This window comes from Acomys minous (assembly GCF_964271855.1).
Source record: "Acomys minous genome assembly, chromosome: 4".
Classification (NCBI taxonomy): Eukaryota; Metazoa; Chordata; class Mammalia; order Rodentia; family Muridae; genus Acomys; species Acomys minous.
The window spans coordinates 17014930-17035741 of NC_140486.1; the positions used below are offsets into that span (position 1 = coordinate 17014930).

The following is a 20812-nucleotide window of genomic DNA, read 5'->3' on the forward strand; positions in this document are numbered from 1 at the left end:
ATATTAAGAGTATTATGGAAATTATAAACAACATAGAATTCACAACCCTTGCATGTCAGTTGGTTGCATCCATCATTTTCATTAGTATAATGTTGGTCTGCTCTGTAATTCCCCTTTTCTTTGATTGTCTCATGTTTCACTTCCTTCCTAGTTATTTTCAGGGATTTTTCCTAGGTTCAAGCGACCAATATGTTTGAAAGTGACTCTGAGGTTTGAATGAGTTAAGTGTCATGGAGAGAGAAAGGGACGTAGTCACACAGACTCCATGAAGTGTGCGCAGAGGGCAGGCAAGAATCCTACCACATCTGTGTGGGGTGCTTAATTGAACCCTATAAAGCTCTGGAAACCAAGCACAATTTTAAGAATGGATTATTGATTCCTTTAATTCTTACATGCTACCGAGACTGATACTACTATTATCTCCGTTTGAGCAGTAAATAATCTGAAGTTTAGAGATGCTAAATAATTTGCCTGTAAAAACACAGCCTGTGCGTAGCAAGGCCAAGATTCAAACCCACAAGAACCATGTTTCATAAGCCCTGGTTTTAAAGTATGTACTTTCTCTGTGTTTGCACGAAGGATCTGAAAACTCACAGCATCGGAACATATATTGTGCTGGTTTTTCTAATACAGACCTTCTTTTTTTTGTATCCATGAGTAAAATTTTAGGAACAAAGCAAATGCCTATCCATCTGAGATAATCTTGTTAATGAGTTCCCAATTCTTTGAGGTTGGAAACATGGGGATTATGCTAATTGCACTGCCTAAATTATCTTGTGTTGCCGGTACCAGGAGCCCCAGGTGAGGGACCAGAAGAGCTCAGTCCTAATAATGCCTGTCTTCCCTGCCTGCTAAGGTGTTTCCCTATTGTGCCTTCACGTGGCAGAGGAGAGTCTCCTGAAGTCTCTTCTTAAAATGGCATCAGTACTATTGAATCAATTCTTTCCACTTAGGACTTGACTTAACCTTGGTTCTAGCTATACCTGAATATAGTTGTAGCCTACACTAGGTCATCAGCATATAAAAGAACTTCTATTTGAATGTGAGAACTAGATTTTGTATTAAACTACTATTATTATCTCCATTTGAATAATAAATAATCTGAAGATTATATGTTTGAAAGTAACTCTGGGTTTGTAGTAAGTTATGTTTCTTGGAGAAAGGAAAGGATGTGGTCACACAGACTGAAGTGAGTTCAGGGGATAGAGAGGAATCATACTGTGTCTTTGAGTGGGTGTGTAACTGCTACATACTCACAGCACCTGGTACACACATTGAAACAGAAATTTCTTTCACTCCTTCACTAATTGCCTTTCTTGTTTATAGACCGAGAAAATAAGTCTTTTGTACCAAGACACACACAAGTCATTATTGACAGTTGCTATGGTGGAAGCCAAATGCTTCTCTATTACTCTACAATGTATTGCTCCTAAAATCATGAAATTTTACTTTTCTGAAATAAGATTAAAACCTTAGATCTTCCTATGAATACATTTAAGGGTTGCACTGCCCATTTCCAATAATGATTGTATGTGGCCCTCAAATGTGTGCTTCACACAGAGACGCCTAGGTATAAAAATTGATTTTGTATGAATGTCTATGCCTAGCCAGTATGATAGCAGAGGGGATAAAATGGTGATATAAGAGTGATTTATAAGGGGTGGAAACTTACCTAGATGGATTACAAAGAAAGTGCTCACTTCAGGAGTTTCAAGTTTCTCCTATTCTCCATGGCCTGGGAGAGGGCTGGCCCAAGACACTTAGCCAACAGAAATAAGATTTATAAGCTTGGTTGCAGACTCAGAGAAAGAAGCATCATCTGAGCTGAGTTTCAGTATAAGGTAAGAAAGACGGGCTCCTCAGAGTTGGAACAGTTATTGATAAGTCTCTGGATTTGCCTGTCAGTAGTCACTCACTATCAACTCAGAGAATAGAATGGAATCAGTGCCCGTACATTCAAGCACAGCCCTAACCCGGGGACCTGCTGTGTGACTGTAGGGTTGAGAATTAACTTCCCTCAACATCTCCACCTATAATAAAATGGCATGTTGCAAATTATCTTTAAGATTTCCATGGTTTTTTACAGGAACTCAAATTTTTTAAAACTTGGGAATAACAAGTTTTTACAACAAAAATATTATGAGCAGCTGTCCCACTCTGCGTCATTCACTATGCTTTTTACATGTGTTAGCCAATGCATTCCTCATGACAACCTTATAGTTAGATAAAAGTCAGGTAAAGAGGATCTAAGTTTTACCCAAGTGTTCACAAGGTGTAGGTAGTTAGATACTAATAAATACTCATATTACCTAGGGGTCTTTGCTCAACACCACTGTATAAATTATAGACATGGAAGCAATTCGTTGAGCCTAACTTTGTTATCAAGAACATTAAACCTAGTGACATTGCTGTAAGTTCATCTCCTTTGAAAGACTTAGTTTCCCTCAGAAGGAGTATTCCTGCAAAGTTCTTGACACCACACCTGCCATTTTGCACCTCAGCTGTTTTAATCTCATGTATAAACAGATTCTTAATTGTTTCAAATTTCAGACCACTAGGGTTCTCAAGGCAATGTAGTCAAGCTTTGAATTTAGTTAATGTAATAAAGGCTTTGTAGGGTTTGGATTACAATACCTCAGCTTCTGTTTGAAAAATTGAAACCTTTCGCACATTCTGATGGGAGAACTTTAATTGAAAATTAAAGCCTCTTTCTACCCTACTATTGTGAAAAGCTTCAATCCAGTTTATTGCTCAACCACTTGCTACACCCACTTGAAAATGCTATTCTCACCTGTGTTTTTCCTCTGGTTCAAAATTTGGCAATTCTATAAATTATGAGTGGTGAAAAGTAGAGGTGGAAAATGAGTAATGTGCTTTTAATAGAGTGCTAAGTGCCTGTCATGTTCCCAGCAAGCAATCAAGTAGCTGCCTAAGCCAACCGCTCAAGAGTTTTTATATCTTAATAGGTAAATTTAAGAATGAAGCAAAGTCACTGCCCATAGGTTTTTGTTTTTTTGTTTTTTTTATAATCCATGTAGACTTTTAACCTTCTCGGAGTTCAAGGGAGGCGTTTTTGTTTACAGGCTGTCAAGCAATGTTTCAGGCACAGGTTCTCTTTAGGATACCTTCTACACTGCTGACTCTCCTGATCCTTCCTGATCCTCTTGCCTCTGATTTGGCCTGCTTATATCAGCTCTGCATTTTGTATCTTCAGTACTGTTTGTTTTATACCCACCGAAAAAAAAACAATTTTAACTTTTTATTTTAAAAATATAAATACATTTCCCTTCCCCTTTTCTCCTCCTACCCCTCCCACTCACCTTCAGAGTCATAGGCTCTTTTTTTTTTTCACTTATTGTTATTGTACACAAATGTTTATAGGTATATTCACACATTTTCCTAACTATAACCTTTCAGTGTGTATAATGTTACATGCATGTGTGTTTTTAGGGCTTACTCTTAGGCACAGGCAGTGAGTTGGTGTGCTCTTCCCTGGGGAAGGCTACCTTTTCCATTCTTGACTTCCGTCATTGCCTAATTCATTGTGCAGTGTTGAGTCCTTGTGGGCTCTTTCCCATGCATGTTGGAATGCCCACTGGTGTCATTCTCGTTCAGTTCATGTTTGGAATGTCATGCCTGTGGGACTTTATGGGGACTGATGTTACGAAAAGACAATCTCACAGCAAACTCCCCTTCCCCTTGGCTCTAACCATCTTTCTGGCCTCTTTATCCTTGAGCCTTGGGTGCAGAAGTACTTTGTAGATGTATCCATTGGGATTGGGCTCCAAAGATCAACATTTTGATTGGCTGTAGTTTTCTTTAGTGCTCCTTGTGCATTATAAAGAGAATTTTCCTTTGTGAGGGGTGAAGACTACCCTTATCCATGGATGGAAGAACAAATGGTTATAGAATCCTTAAAGGTTGCAGAGTAGAGTCAGTCCTTTGGCATTAGAACGTGGCCTATCAGACCAAGAATTATATTTCCTAATCTGAGGCCAGAATATTCCTCCATATACACTGAAATTGAGTGATAAAATCAAACAGCCATTTCCTCACCTAGAGCAATATTTTCTCCCTTTTTGAGAAAAGGAAATCCTAATCCCTCTTCCTTCCAGATGTAGCCTTGATTCTACTGTATTCCAGTATCTTTCCTGATCTTTTGTGTCTTGTCTTCTTGCTGATGTCCATAATACCCAGTTTATTTTTCACTATGTGTCCCATTTATAGTAATTTGCTATTGTTGCTCCTAGCCTAGTGGCCAAATTATAAATTCTCCCTATGAGAAGATTGTCTAGACTCTAATTGCCCTAGTAATTAATATTATAGTTATTAAATAAATGGACTTGAGTTAAGTAATAACACACACGTCTAGGAAAGTTAAGTCATTTAGAAATTAAAAGCATTCATGCCTAATGAAAAGTATAGATTGGAAAAGCCTATCAGTGGTAGATGTTCTATATGCTGCTGTTCTCAGAAGGATGACGAATAAAATGTAAAGTCACAATTCCAGCCAAAAATCCATAAATTCAACAATCACCTACAAAAACAATTGATAAAAAGTAAAAATAAGAACTTGTAGTTATGTTTGAAAGATTCTAAGCCTTTCTTCCTTTGACCTTTGTCTTTCTTTGTTAGAAAAAAGTTACAGACCAAAATTTCACTAGCTTTTTGCAATGTTGAGTATAAAAAATAAACTAATGGGTGCCAATGAATTATTGAAATTGTGGGAAAACATTGTTAAAAGAACTGGACTCACTTCTGACAACTTATTTATTAATGGTAGTGAATCTAGCATGAGGCTAGGAATGGAAACACATTTTTAAAAAAAGGTATGTGGAGCAATTTTCTAGCCGTCTGCATCATAGAAATTTCACGCCCAGACCAATGTGAAACTTTACTTCACAAATAACATGCTATCGCTAAAATGGATAGTTCAGCATTTCAGATGGGAAATCATAGTTAGCTCAAGTAAAGAAAGAGATTTTCTAAAACCTAGACTGGACTCTAAGGTATTAATAGAACTTTAATGCAAAACTATTAGTAGAGCTCTGTGCAACAGAATCCTGGGAAGGAATGATCAGGAATCCAGAATACGGGTAAGTGTGAAGAACTGTAAGATGGGTCCAGGGTACAGCTAAAAAACACTATGCAGAGCCGGGTACTATGGTAGAAAGATGAACTTGTGAGAGGCTTTTCTACTTTTTCTCTACTCTAACATAGTAGTTCTAAAGTTTTCTCTCTTTTTAACACCTCAAAGACCCACTTATTTAGCTACTGACAATCTGCATGTGCCTTAGATCCACAGCTGTTTAAACTCCATTCCCATTTGGCCCGCCATGCTGAGCCATTTCTTGCTTGAAAATATGAGAAGAGAATGAAAAGTTCACTTGGCGTAGGGTGGTAGCTTCAGTCTCAGCCATGTCCCAATTTTCAAAGCCTATTTTTTTTCTTCTTCTGATGTCATGTTTTACATTTGTACTATTGTTGTTTTCATTTGGTTGACGTCCCCGCCACTCCTGTCCCCGTCTCTGAGACACAGGATAATCATTACTTGCCAAAGACTCTTCATTTCCTGCCTGGCCCCCTCCTATACTGGCATCACAGGTGTGCACCACTGTGGCTAGGCTCTGTCACGCCCTTTCTAGAGTGACAACTTCACTTTCTCCAAAGCTGTGTATGGTTGCAAACATTTCTTTTACCTTCGCAAAGCATGCCTTGCTTTACATTTCCTAAGACGAATCCGGGTGACCCAGGTGACATGTCTCACATCACAGACTTCTCAATGCTCCTACAAACACACTATGATTAACTCTTGGGTGTGATATAGTTCCTTTTCCCCCTTCTTCGTTTGTTCTTGCACGTATTAACTCACCATGGAAGTAGCATCATCAGAGTTAGGCAGATTCAGCTCCTTAAAATGTGATCCTGAGTAAATTCATCTTTCTAAGCCATAATCTACTCATAGATGAAATGGCTGTTCTACAGCTCCGGAGCTAACATTATTCTCAGCCTACTTAACTGCAGCAGCCTCATTAAATCTCTTTATAGTTAATCAGCATAATCTTTCTCAAATAGGTAGGATGTGTGCAAAACTCGCTAAGTAAGTCTCTGTCTCCCAAAAATAAACTCTAAGGAAACTTTTAGATAGAATATATAAGGAATATTTTTTCTATGCCTTTTGGAACTAAGCTATTAACCTCTCTCTCCTCAAGTTCTGGGCCCTCTCTAAAACCTCCCACATTTTTCTAGCATGAAGAAGCTACTGATACCACTGTCCTGTATGATAGTGTACTTAAATTTTTGGTTTTATTTTGACTTTTGAAAATGATCAAGATGTTACAATAACTCAGTTAAACTTTTCCTTTTGCAGTAATGTACACACCTCTACAATAGCCTTTTCTTTTCTTTTCTTTTGTCTCTAATGCTTCAATTTGCAGATTCAATTGTTGGCTGGCAGACTTTTCCTGAGATGAGGCCTCAGACACACACACACACACACACACACACACACACACACACACATACACAGACCACCACCACCACCACCACACACACACACACACACACCATCACAGCACACACACACACACACACCATCACAGCACACACACACACACACACCATCACACCACAAACCCACATCATCATCATCATCACACACACCATCACACACACCATCACATACACCATCACACCATTCACCTTTGGTAGTGAGTCTAAGACAAATCAAAGTACAGCTACACCAGGTCTGACCTGCTGAAGCAATGAGTTTTACTGGAATTTACTTACAGGAATATGGGTGAAATACTTAAACAGGAGTAAAAATAACTTAATGGGTAGCTACATCACCAAAGACCACCAGAGTGTAGGTGACACAGAACAAAAGCTGGGAGCCTGGAGCACATTGCACAGCCTGCTGGCAGCTTAACAGGTTGCAGAGTGCCCTTTCATGGTGTAGGCAGTCTGTCTAATATTTGCTACTTTCAGGCTGGAGACCGGTCTTGTCTCAGTCTTCTTTATAGTTTGGCATCTTAGAATGACTCTAAACAGTCTTTTCTGCTTATATATTCATGGGAAGGGAGAAGGCAGTGAATCAGGTCAGTTTCAGGAGTTTGATGAAGCTGTTTTAAGTTGTTTACTACCCGTGTTAAGGAACTTTGCTACACAATGGATTACTTCACTCTCAGAGGGACTACTTCACTCTCAGAGGGACGTGCTATACAACACTCCACCCCTTTATTTGACTCTTACATTGTTTCTACTCCTCTTCCTTCATGTTCCTCCTTAGGACTTTGAGGGGGCTAAGTAAATGACTATCTAAAAATTAAGCCTTGGGCATCTATGCCACAGCAACAATTGCTTGATCTCAAGAATTTCATCAGTGGTAGTGACTTGAGGCTGGCACCAATAGTCATCTATGGGCATAAGCACACATGTTAGAAGGGCAGTTTAATGATCATATAACATGCATTTTATTTTTTAAAAGGTTGCAACTTTCCCACTGAGTCTATGACCTCCCCAACTATAGTTATCTTTTTTAACTTCCTAGTATTAGATACAAATGTCCCCAGTGAAGTATGCTTTATGTCCCATCAGAAAACTGGTTGTATCCATAACCACTTGTGCCACTATTGCTCTAACTGGCACTGCTCACCTGGCTCTTCTGTTTTGGTGATGCATTCTAGAACAGCTTACTTGAGGAGAAATTTCAGCCTGAATCCCCAGTACCACTAGTAGCAACTTCTGGCACTACAGGTGTAGCTCACGGTGAAGAGACACTTCCAGCCTGGTCCTAGCTTTATTTTCCAAGTCTTGACACCAATATGTACAATATCTACAGGAGTAGGGTCTCACCATTAAGTTCTGTAATACAACCAAGAATCGGAGCCACAGCTTTATCTTTTGGGGGCTCCTAAGACCTCCTTAGCCAGAACACACACACAAGTAGCTGACACCCAGCACTGGGTGTTTTGACACTGTTAGGACTCAGGGAGCATTTTTATTCGTTTGTTTATTTATTTATTTATTTATTTATTTATTTATTTATTTTACTGTTGTTGGTACACTTGTACATCTCTTAAACAAGATGCTAAGTCTCTAAAACATTTAAGTACTAGTATCATGTTATCTATATAATAAAACATTTTCCAGAGGATGAGCAGGACAAGGCAACACCCTGAGCCAATATCCCATAGCAAACAGTTGGTTTATAAAGAAAGCCTTTGTGAGTCATTCTGAGAGTCCACTGTCATCCGTTGTGAAGAAATTTGATGTGATTCCTGGAGATCACAACAAAGGAGATACTAGACTCAAACTTAAGCAAGGTCAAGTACAGATTGGAAAGGTCAGTCAGTCGTCATCAGTGGCTTTCTCCACAGATCAGTCTTGGGTATAATAGGAGCCTGGAGAGGAGGCACTAACTTAATTAGCTCACCACAGTCCTCTGTCATTCTATCTAAGCCTTTCTACTTCCATACTGTAGAGGTCTCCCTTATGGCCTCTGTGTGTGTGTCAACAGCCTTGATGAACTCTTTGAGTATAACTCAAGCTTATTATCCTTACCCAAGGGGTGAGGAGGAGGCCAAGGAATGGTCCTGTTTTCTACTTCTGTGCCTGCTGCTTCCCTAGGTCTGAGAAGCCCTAGGTTGGCAGCGTTGCTTAATCTATAGCTTTTATTCCTTTAGCCACCACACCTGGCTGCTGGGAGCAGCCAAGGCTAGACCAAATATCTCTACTCCTAACATACCTTCTTCTTTAGAGGGCTACACATCCACACTAAGTCTAGGGGAATAGTTACCCACCCCTGGGAGAGGTTCAAAAGTCTTCTCCTGAATAGTTCAGTCAGGGAAGCCTTCCATGAACTGTTCCTTGTGCTTTAAAGTTTAGGGTTTTCCACAACTCCTTAGCACAGAATTTGGCTTTCTGTCGTTTTTAATCCTTAGGAAATGCCACTCTACCTGCCTTACTGCATTTTTCTTCAAGACACCTAGACAGACCTTTCCCCTTGTTTTTGCTTTGCTTGTTTGTTTAAAGAAATATCCTGTTGGCTGCTTTCTCGCTTTACACTCTTTACATGGTATGTAAGACACTTGGACCTGCCAAAGCATTTCTTACTTTTGCCCCACGTTGGAAACAACACTGCTAAAGGTCCATCAAGTCTTGAGGTCCCTGATGAATCAACCTTTTCTTTAACTCCTTTGTGAACATCGTTCTGTCTGACCTAATGAAGTAAGACTAAAACATGGCTTCTCTCATCCCAGTTCCCTGAACGGTGCCTGTCCCTCTTCTGTCCTCCTCCAGCTCCTAATACTTATGAAGATGGACAGAGATAACCAAGTCTGAAAAAACAGTCCATCACTAACTGATTTTTCTTATACTATCTTAGTTTATGGACCGTTTGCCTTAGAAGGGAAGGGTAGTTGCCTTGCTCAATTTCTTTGCCTCCATGGCAATCAGACTGATCTTTCCTGTTCCCACATCACAGAACCTCACAAGTCATGCTGTGACAGGCTCTCCCATCGCTTCTTTAAAAATCTTCCTAATTCCATCAATTCAAGTTCCCCAGTTTCTTGGACTGGACACCATTTGGATGTTGTGTCACAGAGTTTCCCTCATTTTCTACTAGAGGTCGGACCTGAAAGTTTTGTCTATTACTTTGACCATGTCCTCCTCAATCTCCGGTTTTCCCCATTAGTTCCATGTGTCAGGATTTCAGGTCTAACACGAGTTCTCTTTTCCTTTTGACCTCCAAGCTATAAAAGAACAGCAGACTAACATGTAATTTCAGTCTCTAGTTTATCTAATTTACTTGCCAGTTCAGTTGCTAACATGGAAAATGCTGCTGCATCTCACTTTCTAGTGGAAATTCCTCCCTTAAACAGACATGTTCTTGCTTGGCCTTCATTTCAGTAACAGATGCGTTTCTTAACTACACACAATAAAGGTCAGGTAGGTTGGGTAGCCTCCACTGCTGCTTGCTGAAAAACTCAAACCTTGTAGTCTACTCTCAAAACAAATGGCAAAATTTTCTCTAAATAGTTCATTGCTTTCAGGTCATCCCTGTATTCACACAGTGTACCCCACTAATCAAGCAGTCATGCAACCCCGTACCACACAAACAAAGGCTCCCGTCCTGGGATTTCCCCCTACAGATTCTTCTAAAGCTGTTGGATTAACCTTAGTTGCAGGCCTCACTATTCTGAACAAAAGCCATGCAAGCACTGCCACAGTAAAAAGATAGCCACATATGCAATACAGGAAAGGTTGGTTGTATCAGAATTTTCTCTGTGAATGGTCTCCTCTCAGGACGATTGGCCCCAATTGGATGCCCTGCTACTCATAGCCAAGGCCATGCCCTTACTCATTCCCACTCATCGTTGATTCTGTTGTGTCTGTGTTCTCGGGCTCCAATTACATTGTGTGATAGAGTTTTCCTGGGGGCATGCTACACATGTATCTACTTACCCCAGAAAGAGATCACAGGATAGACCTAACACAATTACCACCTAGCAATGTGATTTTATTGGGGTTACTTACAGAACTATGGCTGGGGGTGTTACTTACAGGAGCAGAAATTACTCAAAAGCAGCTCCATCACCTAAGCCCAGTCCAGCATGGAGGACAACTCACAGGAGCTGGGAAACTAGGGCTCACTACAAAGCCTACAAGTGCTTTTGTTGCCTGGAGATTGTCCTTTCCGGGTAATTCAGTTGGTCTGAGGCTCTTCCAGACCCAGGCTCTTTCTTTCTTCTAGAAAATGTAGCCATTTCCTGCAGCTGAGATTAAATCAGAATCCTCTTGTTTTCTGTCTGGTCTTAGAGTCTCAGAAGTCTTCTCTGTATATCTGTACTCTCAGAGAAGGGTAAGACTAGAGAGAATCTGGTCAGTTTGAGAGAATTCTGGAAGCTATGTGAGCTGTTTGCTTTTTCTTGAGGAGCTTTCCTACAGTAAGGAATGTTTGAATATCAGAGGAAACTGTTACACAACACAACTGAAACTCCCATTGAATGCATGGACAGAGCCTGAGTAGATATATGGCAGGGGGTCAGGGGGCAGGGAGGAGACTCCAACAGACTCATTACTTATAAGCACTGGCAGAATGCACACGGTTTAATGTCTTCATTCAGCAGTTTCCCCTTGGAGAAGAATGGGCCCCATCTCTTCTATGCTTTCGCTGTGTGACTTAGAGCTTCACACACACACACAAGCACATTTCAGCTCGGCGTTTGGGATAATCTGCTACGGCACTCTGGGGAGAGGCTGTCCGCGTCATTCTGTGGACTTTGAGAGCAGCTTCTATTTTATGAACTTCATAAGGCTGTGCCTCGTCCTCCATGTTGTCAGTGTCTGGTAAATGAGCTCCTAAGAAGATTCTGTCATCCAGGAAACCCTTTATATATTGAAAAACAGACTGATGCCTTAGACTTTGGTAAAGACAGGGCTGCATCTAAAAGTGATTTCTGAGACCCTTCTGAAGGCCGTTATATCAGATGTGCTAGAAGAGACCCAGTGAAATAAACCTCAGACAGCACCACCAGACTCCATGCTGCAGCACTGAGTTGGCTTTTGTTTTTATTAACAAGTGAATTATTAATCAGTTACACATCTAAATTTATGTTAATAATAATGGCAACTACTAATAAAGTACTGGCCTTTAAAATATGGTTGGTTATGATAAGGATTGTCAGATAACAAACATTCATCAGGATCCAGTAAGGTAGATGGATATAAGTTTTATAAAATCCAGAAATTTTGAATTTTCTTTGCTTGATATCTTTAATGAGAAAGTTTGCTTGATTGGGTTCTTTGGTTCATTTTTAATTATTACCTACTTTCCTCTGTTCAGGGTCAAGGGTGTGAGGCTCAGAAGTGACAGAATGTTTAGAAATAAATGCTTGATTATTTATTTGTATTATGGCATATAAATTATACAATTTGTTTCTGTATACATGCTTAATTAGTGAACTGGGGTGTTTGCTGACATCTGTCATCTCCATATTTAGGAGTCCAGATAAGTCTGATGGTGCTGGCTTTATTTAGTGCTCATGAGAAAAAAATGCATCATTTCAAAACTTTTTTCCTACATTTCGCAGTTTCTTAGGAAACCATCCTCTAGGTGTTGGTCAAATTATGCATTTGACTCAGGGTATCAATACCCATAATTAAACTGAGATGTCCACCCAAAGCAAGCATTTAGGATAAAGGAATCATACCTGTAAATTCCTCAGGTACAGGATGCTGTGCCTAACAAATACCACACAATTTGTCATTCCCTTTCCTTCTCCCAGTACACTGTTATTCACACCTGTATGGTCACATTCCTCGTCACACTTATGCATGGAATTCTAATCTTAATTTCTAGTTTGATTTCTAACAACTTATAAATCTGTATTCTTAGCAAAGGTCAACTCCATTCACATTAAATGGTGCACAGACAAATATTAGGATTGAAAAAAAAAAAAACCTGATCTTTCATGTTTAAATGGATGGAGAGAGATGCTCATATTGTTTTTATCACTCAAGGCAACTCAAAGTCATTTGCCACGCCCTCCCTATTTTGCATTGCATTGCCCTTAGAATATCTGTAGGAGACAAGTGGAACCAAAGGTGTTGAAGGAGGGAAAGCAGCAGGGATTTACTGAGCACCAAACTTCATGCGTGATAAGGACATTAGCTGCTGTTGCATAGAAGCCCTTATGTTTCCCTTCACACGATGATATTTTTTATGTTTATTTAAACACGGTGTATCGGTCCTTAGGAAAGAATGAGCAGATTCTTTCTATTAATATGTATTTGAAAACACTTGGGTGTTAGTTATTGTCCCCTTTCCTGGTTTTTGATGCCCTGATATCTTTGCTCAAAGTCAGCAGTATTATCAACCGCATGATAAATTGATCCCTCACACACATATCTTGCCTCTGACAAATCATCTGTTTTAAATATATCTCAATGTGATCTGTGTGTTGGGCAGTAAAATTGTATTCAGGTGGCATTAATGAATCTCCTTTATCCACTGGTGTACAAGACATAAAATCGATGCAATTTTCGTCATTACCCCCAGAATAATTCTCAGAAAACCAATTCTAAGATCCAGAAGATAACTCCGTGCTCTGCATCCTTGGGAGGCTGTGCAGCACATATTTGTCAGATGACCCGTCTGCCCATTTGATTTAGATTATGGCCCATATGTATTTCTCTGGGGATTGATAGTGTGGGCCCACTGCATGGCCATTCAGAGAAGATGGATTCAAGATGAGATTACAGCTAACACATCCAACTTCCTAAATGTCCTCTGCACATTAATGTCCCACTCTCCTTCCTGAACCTATAAACACCCACAGAAAAAAAGGAGACTCCAGCACCAAAACCCAACACATTCATCACCTGTAGGTGCCGAAGATTCTTAATCATGTGAAATACGCTCCACCTGTTTGCTGCAAGTGAGACCATCAAATAAACATTCATATAGCTTACTTTTACACAAACATACACACAGACACATGCACAAGCACCCATGCACATATGCACACTATTGCACATAAAAACATGGAAACTGGTGTTTTAAGTGGCATCTAAGAACAAAATCATAATGAAAGGCTGTAAAGATATAATAAATTAAAATGCAAAGTCTTTAGTAATACATTGAAAAGTATATCAATTGACAGGAGTCTCTCCTCCAGTACTGAAAGCTCCTCAAGGTACCACTGGGATCAGCATCAAGGAGAATTTGCATACTCCCCAAGGGCAGCATAGGACTTCAACCCTTCTCCTCTTCAGTCCTGGGAGCAAATGACTGGGAGGTCACAGACACTTAATCTTATTTTCCAATTTACTCTGGGAGCCTCACAAACTTTCAAAGTTTGGAGATTTTGTATACTACATTGAAAAATAGTTTGAGGAGTCTGAAATTTTAATTGTTAAAATTCTAATGCAACATTACAAATGTATCACATTATTTTTGTTAAGTATTTCTTTTTAATAATACTAGAAAAGTGAAAAATAGTTGAGGAAAACCTGCCAGTGTTGTATAGAAATAGATGGATTGTGTTGTGGTTAAATCATTAAGCTCGGGGTAAATTAGCAACTACCAATAACTGGTTAATGTGAACTGTGAATACGATTGTTTAAGCTTTAGATGCAGTGAGCCAATGTTAGCTGTCATCACAGGACATAATGTTAATGCATCATTTCATACTCCCCCTTCCCTGAGAATCCAGGGCTATGTCTTTGGTGTAGCAAGCATTCAATACATGTTGAATAAGTTATTACCAATTAATTCTCCTTTAATGAAGCTGAGTCCTTTGGGGATAGGGTAGTAGTTGGAATATGGACATTGCCTGACTTTCACTTTAACCATCTCCCAGATTCCAAACACTCCTCTGTTTCTGTAAGACAATGCTTATGAAATCATCCCAATTAACTGGACACATCAAATGTCATTGCCCAGCAGTAAGTCCTCCAACACGTGGTGGCCTGCCTAGCAGCAGCAGCCGCTCTTACCATTTCCTGATGTCGCTGGTATCTTCTCCTTTCTTAGCTTCCTGCTACTGGCCTAACAGTGGTGGGGGCATAATTGTTGTCATTGTCATCACTATTAGTAGTAGTTATTTATTACTTACCCATCACAAAAGCCTCTTTGAGGTTTATTTTTTTTTATTAATTTATACTTGTTACATCTCGATGGTTCTCCCATCCCTTGTATCCTCTCATTCTTCCCTCCCTCCCATTTTCCCCTTCTTCCCCTCCCCTATGACTGTTCCTGAGGGGGATTTGCTCCCCCTGTATATGCTCATAGAGTATCAAGTCTCTTCTTGGTATCCTGCTATCCTTCCTCTGAGTGCCACCAGGTCTGCCCCTCCAGGGGACATGGTCAAATAAGAATCCTTCAGAGAAAGGAAACTTAACACAAAATTAAAGCTCAATTCCACGTCTTTAAATCAAGATATCTTCAGATCATCAATACACTGAAAATGAGTTTTGTGCTTTCCTGATAAACTACTATGAGATACCTAAATTACCATAAACCCAATCTTCTTCATTGATTATATCACATTTCCTAGAAGACACTTTCTGTCAGGTTCATTAAGAGTTACTTAATTATATTTTGTGGTATCAGTTTAGTCAACAACAACAACAACAACAAAAAGTTAACCATGTCAACATACTAGAATTTGTGCAAGTTTTTAGCCACATGCTATGTAGAAGCACTCCCTTGGTGCCTCTATCCTAACACTGTGGCCTATATGGTATCAAAGGTATTTTCTACTTCCTGTATTCTCAATGTTAATCCCAAGGATTCGAGACCCATACAGCTTCCTGTCTGTAATACATGGATGTGCTTCTGAACTTGTTTTTACATCCTCCCACAAACTAGCAAAGAGAGTTAGAAACCTCATTAAAAAGACATTTGTCAGGAGGCTGGAGGAAAAGGCAAGTCCTCCTCAGGCTATCTACCTAATTTCCAGCCAATACAGGATTACTCCCTCCAGGAGTCATTTATAGCCCTTACTGGCCTAAGTGATTATGTTGTTAGGCTGTCTTTTGGCTGACTGCTTTGAAATCTAGCTGCTTTCAGTTGCTGCAAAAGTATTCTTAATATTCACACAGAACTTCTGTTTCACTTCATTTCTTCCAACATTGATCGCACAGTGTGCTGTGGGCAAGGCTTCTCTGGGTTTCTTGAAACTTTAGATGTGTCTGTATCATAAGCCAGGTATATGGGGAAAAGTTAGGATTGTCCTCTGATGTAGTTCTCCTACCAAAATGTCCATGGCCTCTCCTCATTTAAACTATTCTTTTTACGAGCATACCCCCAACTTCCATCCTTCATATGTACAAAAACGTCATCCTACTTTCTACTTCCTTTCACACTCACAGTCAAAGCCAGCAGAGTTTAAATATGCCTTTTTATGTGAAAATCATGTCTCGCTGTGATTGAATCAATTTCTGTCATTGCTTCTTGGAAGCCTGGTGTCCATGCTCACTTCAGCTGAGAATTGATATTCAAAGAATTTAAAAATTTTGTTCTCAGAGAGTCAGTGACCAGAACACTAAGTTGCTTCTCCACAGCTCTTTTGCAAATAAAATAGTAATATGCTTGGGGAACACTAGTGAGAAGAATTTTAGGTATGCAAAAGAATGTCACAAGGTTGATTTGTAAGTCAGAAAGATAAAGAGACATGTAATCTATTAACTGAATCAAATAAAACCACATCAGAAACAAATGCTGTATGCTGAAAGATGTTTGCATATAGAGTCAAGTTTCTAATAGTTTTCTATGAATGCTCCACATAAATGTTCTGAAGAGAAAAGCTAATCAAATAATTATACTTCTCTATACTTATGGGTAGAATAAAAGTCATCTGTAAAGCAACATCATTAGTTAACTTTTTATTATCATATGAGTATTTTTTTATTAATCTAATTGCTAGATTGCCTTAATGCTATGCTTGCTTATGTTTAACACCTGTGGGAGGCAGAGTTCCCTATAATACCATAATGAAGACTTCTTTCTTTTTCCTGTCTATTAGCAACAGATATGTGGACTACATGCATGGGGATCTTGATCACATTCTTTGTTTTCTATCTAGTCAGTATTTATTCTCAGGCACCTTATTTGGCACATAATAGTACCAACAAGTACTCAAGGCCAAATCTAAAATGAAACAAGTTTTGGCCTAGTAAGACAGCAGCAGGAACTTACTAAGAATCTATGACAAGCAGGAGGCAATAAAAGCTGAATGCACCTACGAGCCACGACCCAGGTCATATTTGTTCTGAGGTATGCAGGAGAAAACTATTTAGCATGGCAATGCTGCAACATTTGTGTTTGTTTCTTGATATTTTATTATAAGTATTGAAATGAAAGAAAGAAAGAAAGAAAGAAAGAAAGAAATAAAGAAAGGAGGAAGGAAGAGAGAGAGAAAGGAAGAGAGAAAGACAAGGGAGGTTGTTCTCCAAAGAAGAGTTGAATTTAAATGTTTTTAGTATGACAGATTTTTCTTACATGTTGGAAAAATAAAATTCAAAGAAGTAGGCCAAGTAATTCTGCTCATAAACTGTATATTTAGAATTCTTTTCTTTGCCTTTTCATTTTGTTTTGTTTGTAGCTCCCTGGGATATATCAACTAACATTCTAATATGCTGACACACAGGTCGCCATGGAGATGGAGGCTATTGGCCAGTTGACACTAATTTGATTGACAGAAGCACTCTCAATGGTAAGTATATAAATTGAGTTCTATTGGATTAGATACACTAATTACATGGTTAATTCTACAGGTTCCAAAACAAATTTTCTATTGACAAGGGCAAGGACTGTGGACTTAGGGTTTCACTGTGGTGATAGAAAAATGATATTATTAGCAAATTTCACACATTCTACCAGGAAATGATGACAATTAGAGGTGACAGGTGCATGGAAAAATAATTAGAAAAGTTCCAGCCCTGGGAAATTTATAAGTGATGCAGGTCTTTCCTAGTTTGCCTTCTAAGATGCTGAGAAAACATTGCCCAAAACAACTTGGGGAGGAAATATTTTACTTTAGTTTACAGCTTATAGTCCATCATGGAATGAACTCTTGGTAGGAGCTCAAGACAGGAACCTGGAGGCTGGAACTGAAGCAGAGGCCATGGAAGAAAGCTGCCTACTGGCTTACTGCCTGTGGATAACTTTGGTGTTTTCTTATACAGCCCAGGACCATTTGCTCAGGAGTGACACAAGTCACATCAATCATTAATCAAGAAAACGACCCACAGATTTGCCTATTGCCCAACCTAATGGATGTATTTTCTCAATTGAGGTTTCCTTTACCCAGATGACCCTAGTTTGTGTCAGTTTGACAAAAGCTAAGCAGCACAAGATTTAGTAAATACTTATATTTCTAAACATGGAAGCATATCGCAAATGTTCGCAAGAGCCCTTTTTTTGTTTGGAGAGAGATGATGGCTAAAGATTAAATTAAACCAACTATATTTGATAAAGTTACCGAGACTTTTCACCCCAAAAAGTACACTTAATCTTTGAATCCAATGATATTTTATTATTGATTGTCCTTTGTACTGTCAGGTTTAGTCATTTCTCTTGCTTACTCCAGTGAAGTTTTCCCATAAAACTATAGGCTTTTAGAGGTGAGCACATGGCGGAAATACCAGGTGATGGACACGGAGCAGACTGAAAGCCACACTCCACAAGCTTGTCACAGTTTTATTGAAAAATTCTTTAAAAGGATAAATTAGCACCAAACAAGGGACTTATCATGCTTATCTTTGGAAGCCATACTGTTCTTGTTTTATTTGACTTACTAAAGACAAATCATATATTCAAAGTATAATAATATCTGTTATCATATATAAATATACAATACGCTCTAAGATGCTTCACTTTCATTACACAGTTGAAACCTCCTGCCTGTCTCGGCATCGCTGCATGCTTTCCAGTCATTTTCAGGTCTTTGATGTATTCTTCAGTGTGATGTATCCTACACATGACTATGTAAAGAAATAATATATTACTTTGCATATTTATAAATTCATGAAAAATATCAATTACTCATTAAATCCGATATGGGTCATGTTATAATTTGGCTTGTTAAGATTTACCCATGTGTTTAGCATAATTCTTAGTATTTTATTTTATAACTAACAAAATTATTTAACCGTTTTAGAAGGTTGGTTTGAGAGATTTGATTAATCAACAGATACATGTCCATTTGGGTAGTTTCCTATTAAAAGATACAAATACGCATATATATATACATATATTCATACATGCTAGTAAATAGAGCTATTTTAGCATCATGCTAAGGTACCAATTTGGAAATTCCAGTTTTATGAAGTTGTCTAGTAGGAATCCATTCCCAGTTATAAGGATGACCATTTTTAGAAGTATGAAATACTAGATAATTCAAGAAGCAATCCATATACACATGGAGCAGGAGTAATTATCCCCTCCTAGGTTTCAGGGTTGTTAAGCAGTGGACGTAAATGAGAGTGGTGGAGTAAGTGTGAACCGCAGGCAGAACTGGGTTCTCTCTGTGTCCTGAACTATGCAGTCTGGGATAGTGTTGGAGCTAGCAGCTAAAACTGTAATTTGTCCACAATTGCCTAAGAATCTGACATATGCAAATTCTTTACAAGAGATTTCTATTTCAGTGTGCATATGTTTCTTAACATATATGCATGAGCAATGAGAAAAAATGTACAAAATTACTCTTAGCTGCTTGTATTCTTAGCTTCTTAAATTTTACAGTCTCCAGTGTGCATCAAGTTTAAGAGTCATATTTAAGTGCTTGAAGCTGTCCTCCAAAATTTTTGGTTAAAAAGGAGCCTCAAACTGAACATGACATGAATATGTCAATCAATAGATTTTTCTTGTTTAAAGGAATCTTTCCTCAGATAAGGAGTAGGAGAGTGCCTTGGAGAAATGCATGCCACTACGTGCATTCTTTTTTACTGTTTAAGATTCTTAGTGAGGATAAAATTGTAATTAAATTTGATGTAACAAACATTACCTCACAGAGCAAATTCATGGAGGCAAAACAGTAATGACATTCAGAGGCTTGCAGCCACTTCATATAAACTGTTGGCATTATCCCTCTCAGTTTTCTCCATCACCTCACGATGTTTTAGAAATATTATGTTAAGTGAATGAGACTAATGATGTACCTGCAATATGTCTAGATTAACTACTGGAGAGACAAATTATTACACTGACTGATTACACTGAACTGAAAACAGGGATGGTGAAAGGAAAACTTAATCTCTTTGCTCTACTATTTTGCTAGCAGAATAATCGTGGTAAATATGTGATCTGGCATAAGCTTCGGCTATTATAAATGATCCCATAAAGACCTATGAAAACTGAGATTCCCAGTTAAAAGCCTAGTAATGTGTTAAGGTTTGGGAAAGAGGTGAGATTTTTTTTTCCAATTAGACATGTAAGTGAGGCCCCTGAGAGGCAAGCCTGTAGTCACACCTCGCCTGTAAAAGAAGTCTGAAGGTTTTGTTCTTAAACCTCTCACATAATGAAATCACATATATCTCCCTTATACTGACAGAATTATGGAGGTTTTTCTGGCTCTCTCTATGTTTGCTGGGTTCATTCTTCAAAGCACAGTAATAAAATAATAGCTTATTGTCAGGATGCTCAAGGCAGTTCCAAATACATTTAGACCCTGATAATCATATATGTTCTTTGTTGTTTCATGCCATCTTTTTAAAAATTCACTTTTGAATTTCAACTTTAAAACAAATGAGGATGCTATAATTCATAGATTCTTTTGTAGTTGAAAGCCCTTAATTAAATTGTAGACGCTGAAGAGGCTTCCTAAATATTTTCTTATGTCAAGTAGTATCAAAGCTAAATATTTGGTGATATGGTACTATTTCAACTTTATGATGCATTTAATGTTTAGGCTAGACTCCACAGTCTTCCTTGGTGTGGAACATGCTTCAGCTTCTAAAATCACAGTTTGTGCTGTACATTTGTTTGGGTGACAACCACCATGAAATGAAAATCACCTCAACCTCAATCCTGCTTTAGTCGCAAGGAAGTACAAATTCCCTTTGATAGCAGTTCTGCCTGGGGTTTAAAAGTCAGTTTAGCAAATTTGACAAACACATCTACACATCCTATAAAACATTATTCTATTGACCCTAATTTTGAAACAATGCGAAACTTGACAAACTTTAGTACTTTGACTTCTTATTATTAATAAAAAGATGAAATTATTAATGAAATTTAAGTACTTAGAATTGTTGGGTGTTCCTTTATTCTCTTCTAAACTAACATATGTAGATGTCTAATGAAAGA

The 20812-nt window shown here is 38.6% G+C and overlaps 1 protein-coding gene across 2 annotated transcripts in view; it reads left to right on the forward strand.

The window, feature by feature from the left end:
- Window positions 1-20812, forward strand: part of DCC (DCC netrin 1 receptor) — a 1088923-nt gene that overhangs the window by 989371 nt on the left and 78740 nt on the right. For both annotated transcript variants that reach the window (XM_084780514.1, XM_084780515.1), the window contains exon 22: window positions 17154-17219. In XM_084780514.1, the coding sequence (XP_084636640.1) occupies window positions 17154-17219 (66 nt within the window). The remainder of the gene's footprint in view (window positions 1-17153; window positions 17220-20812) is intronic.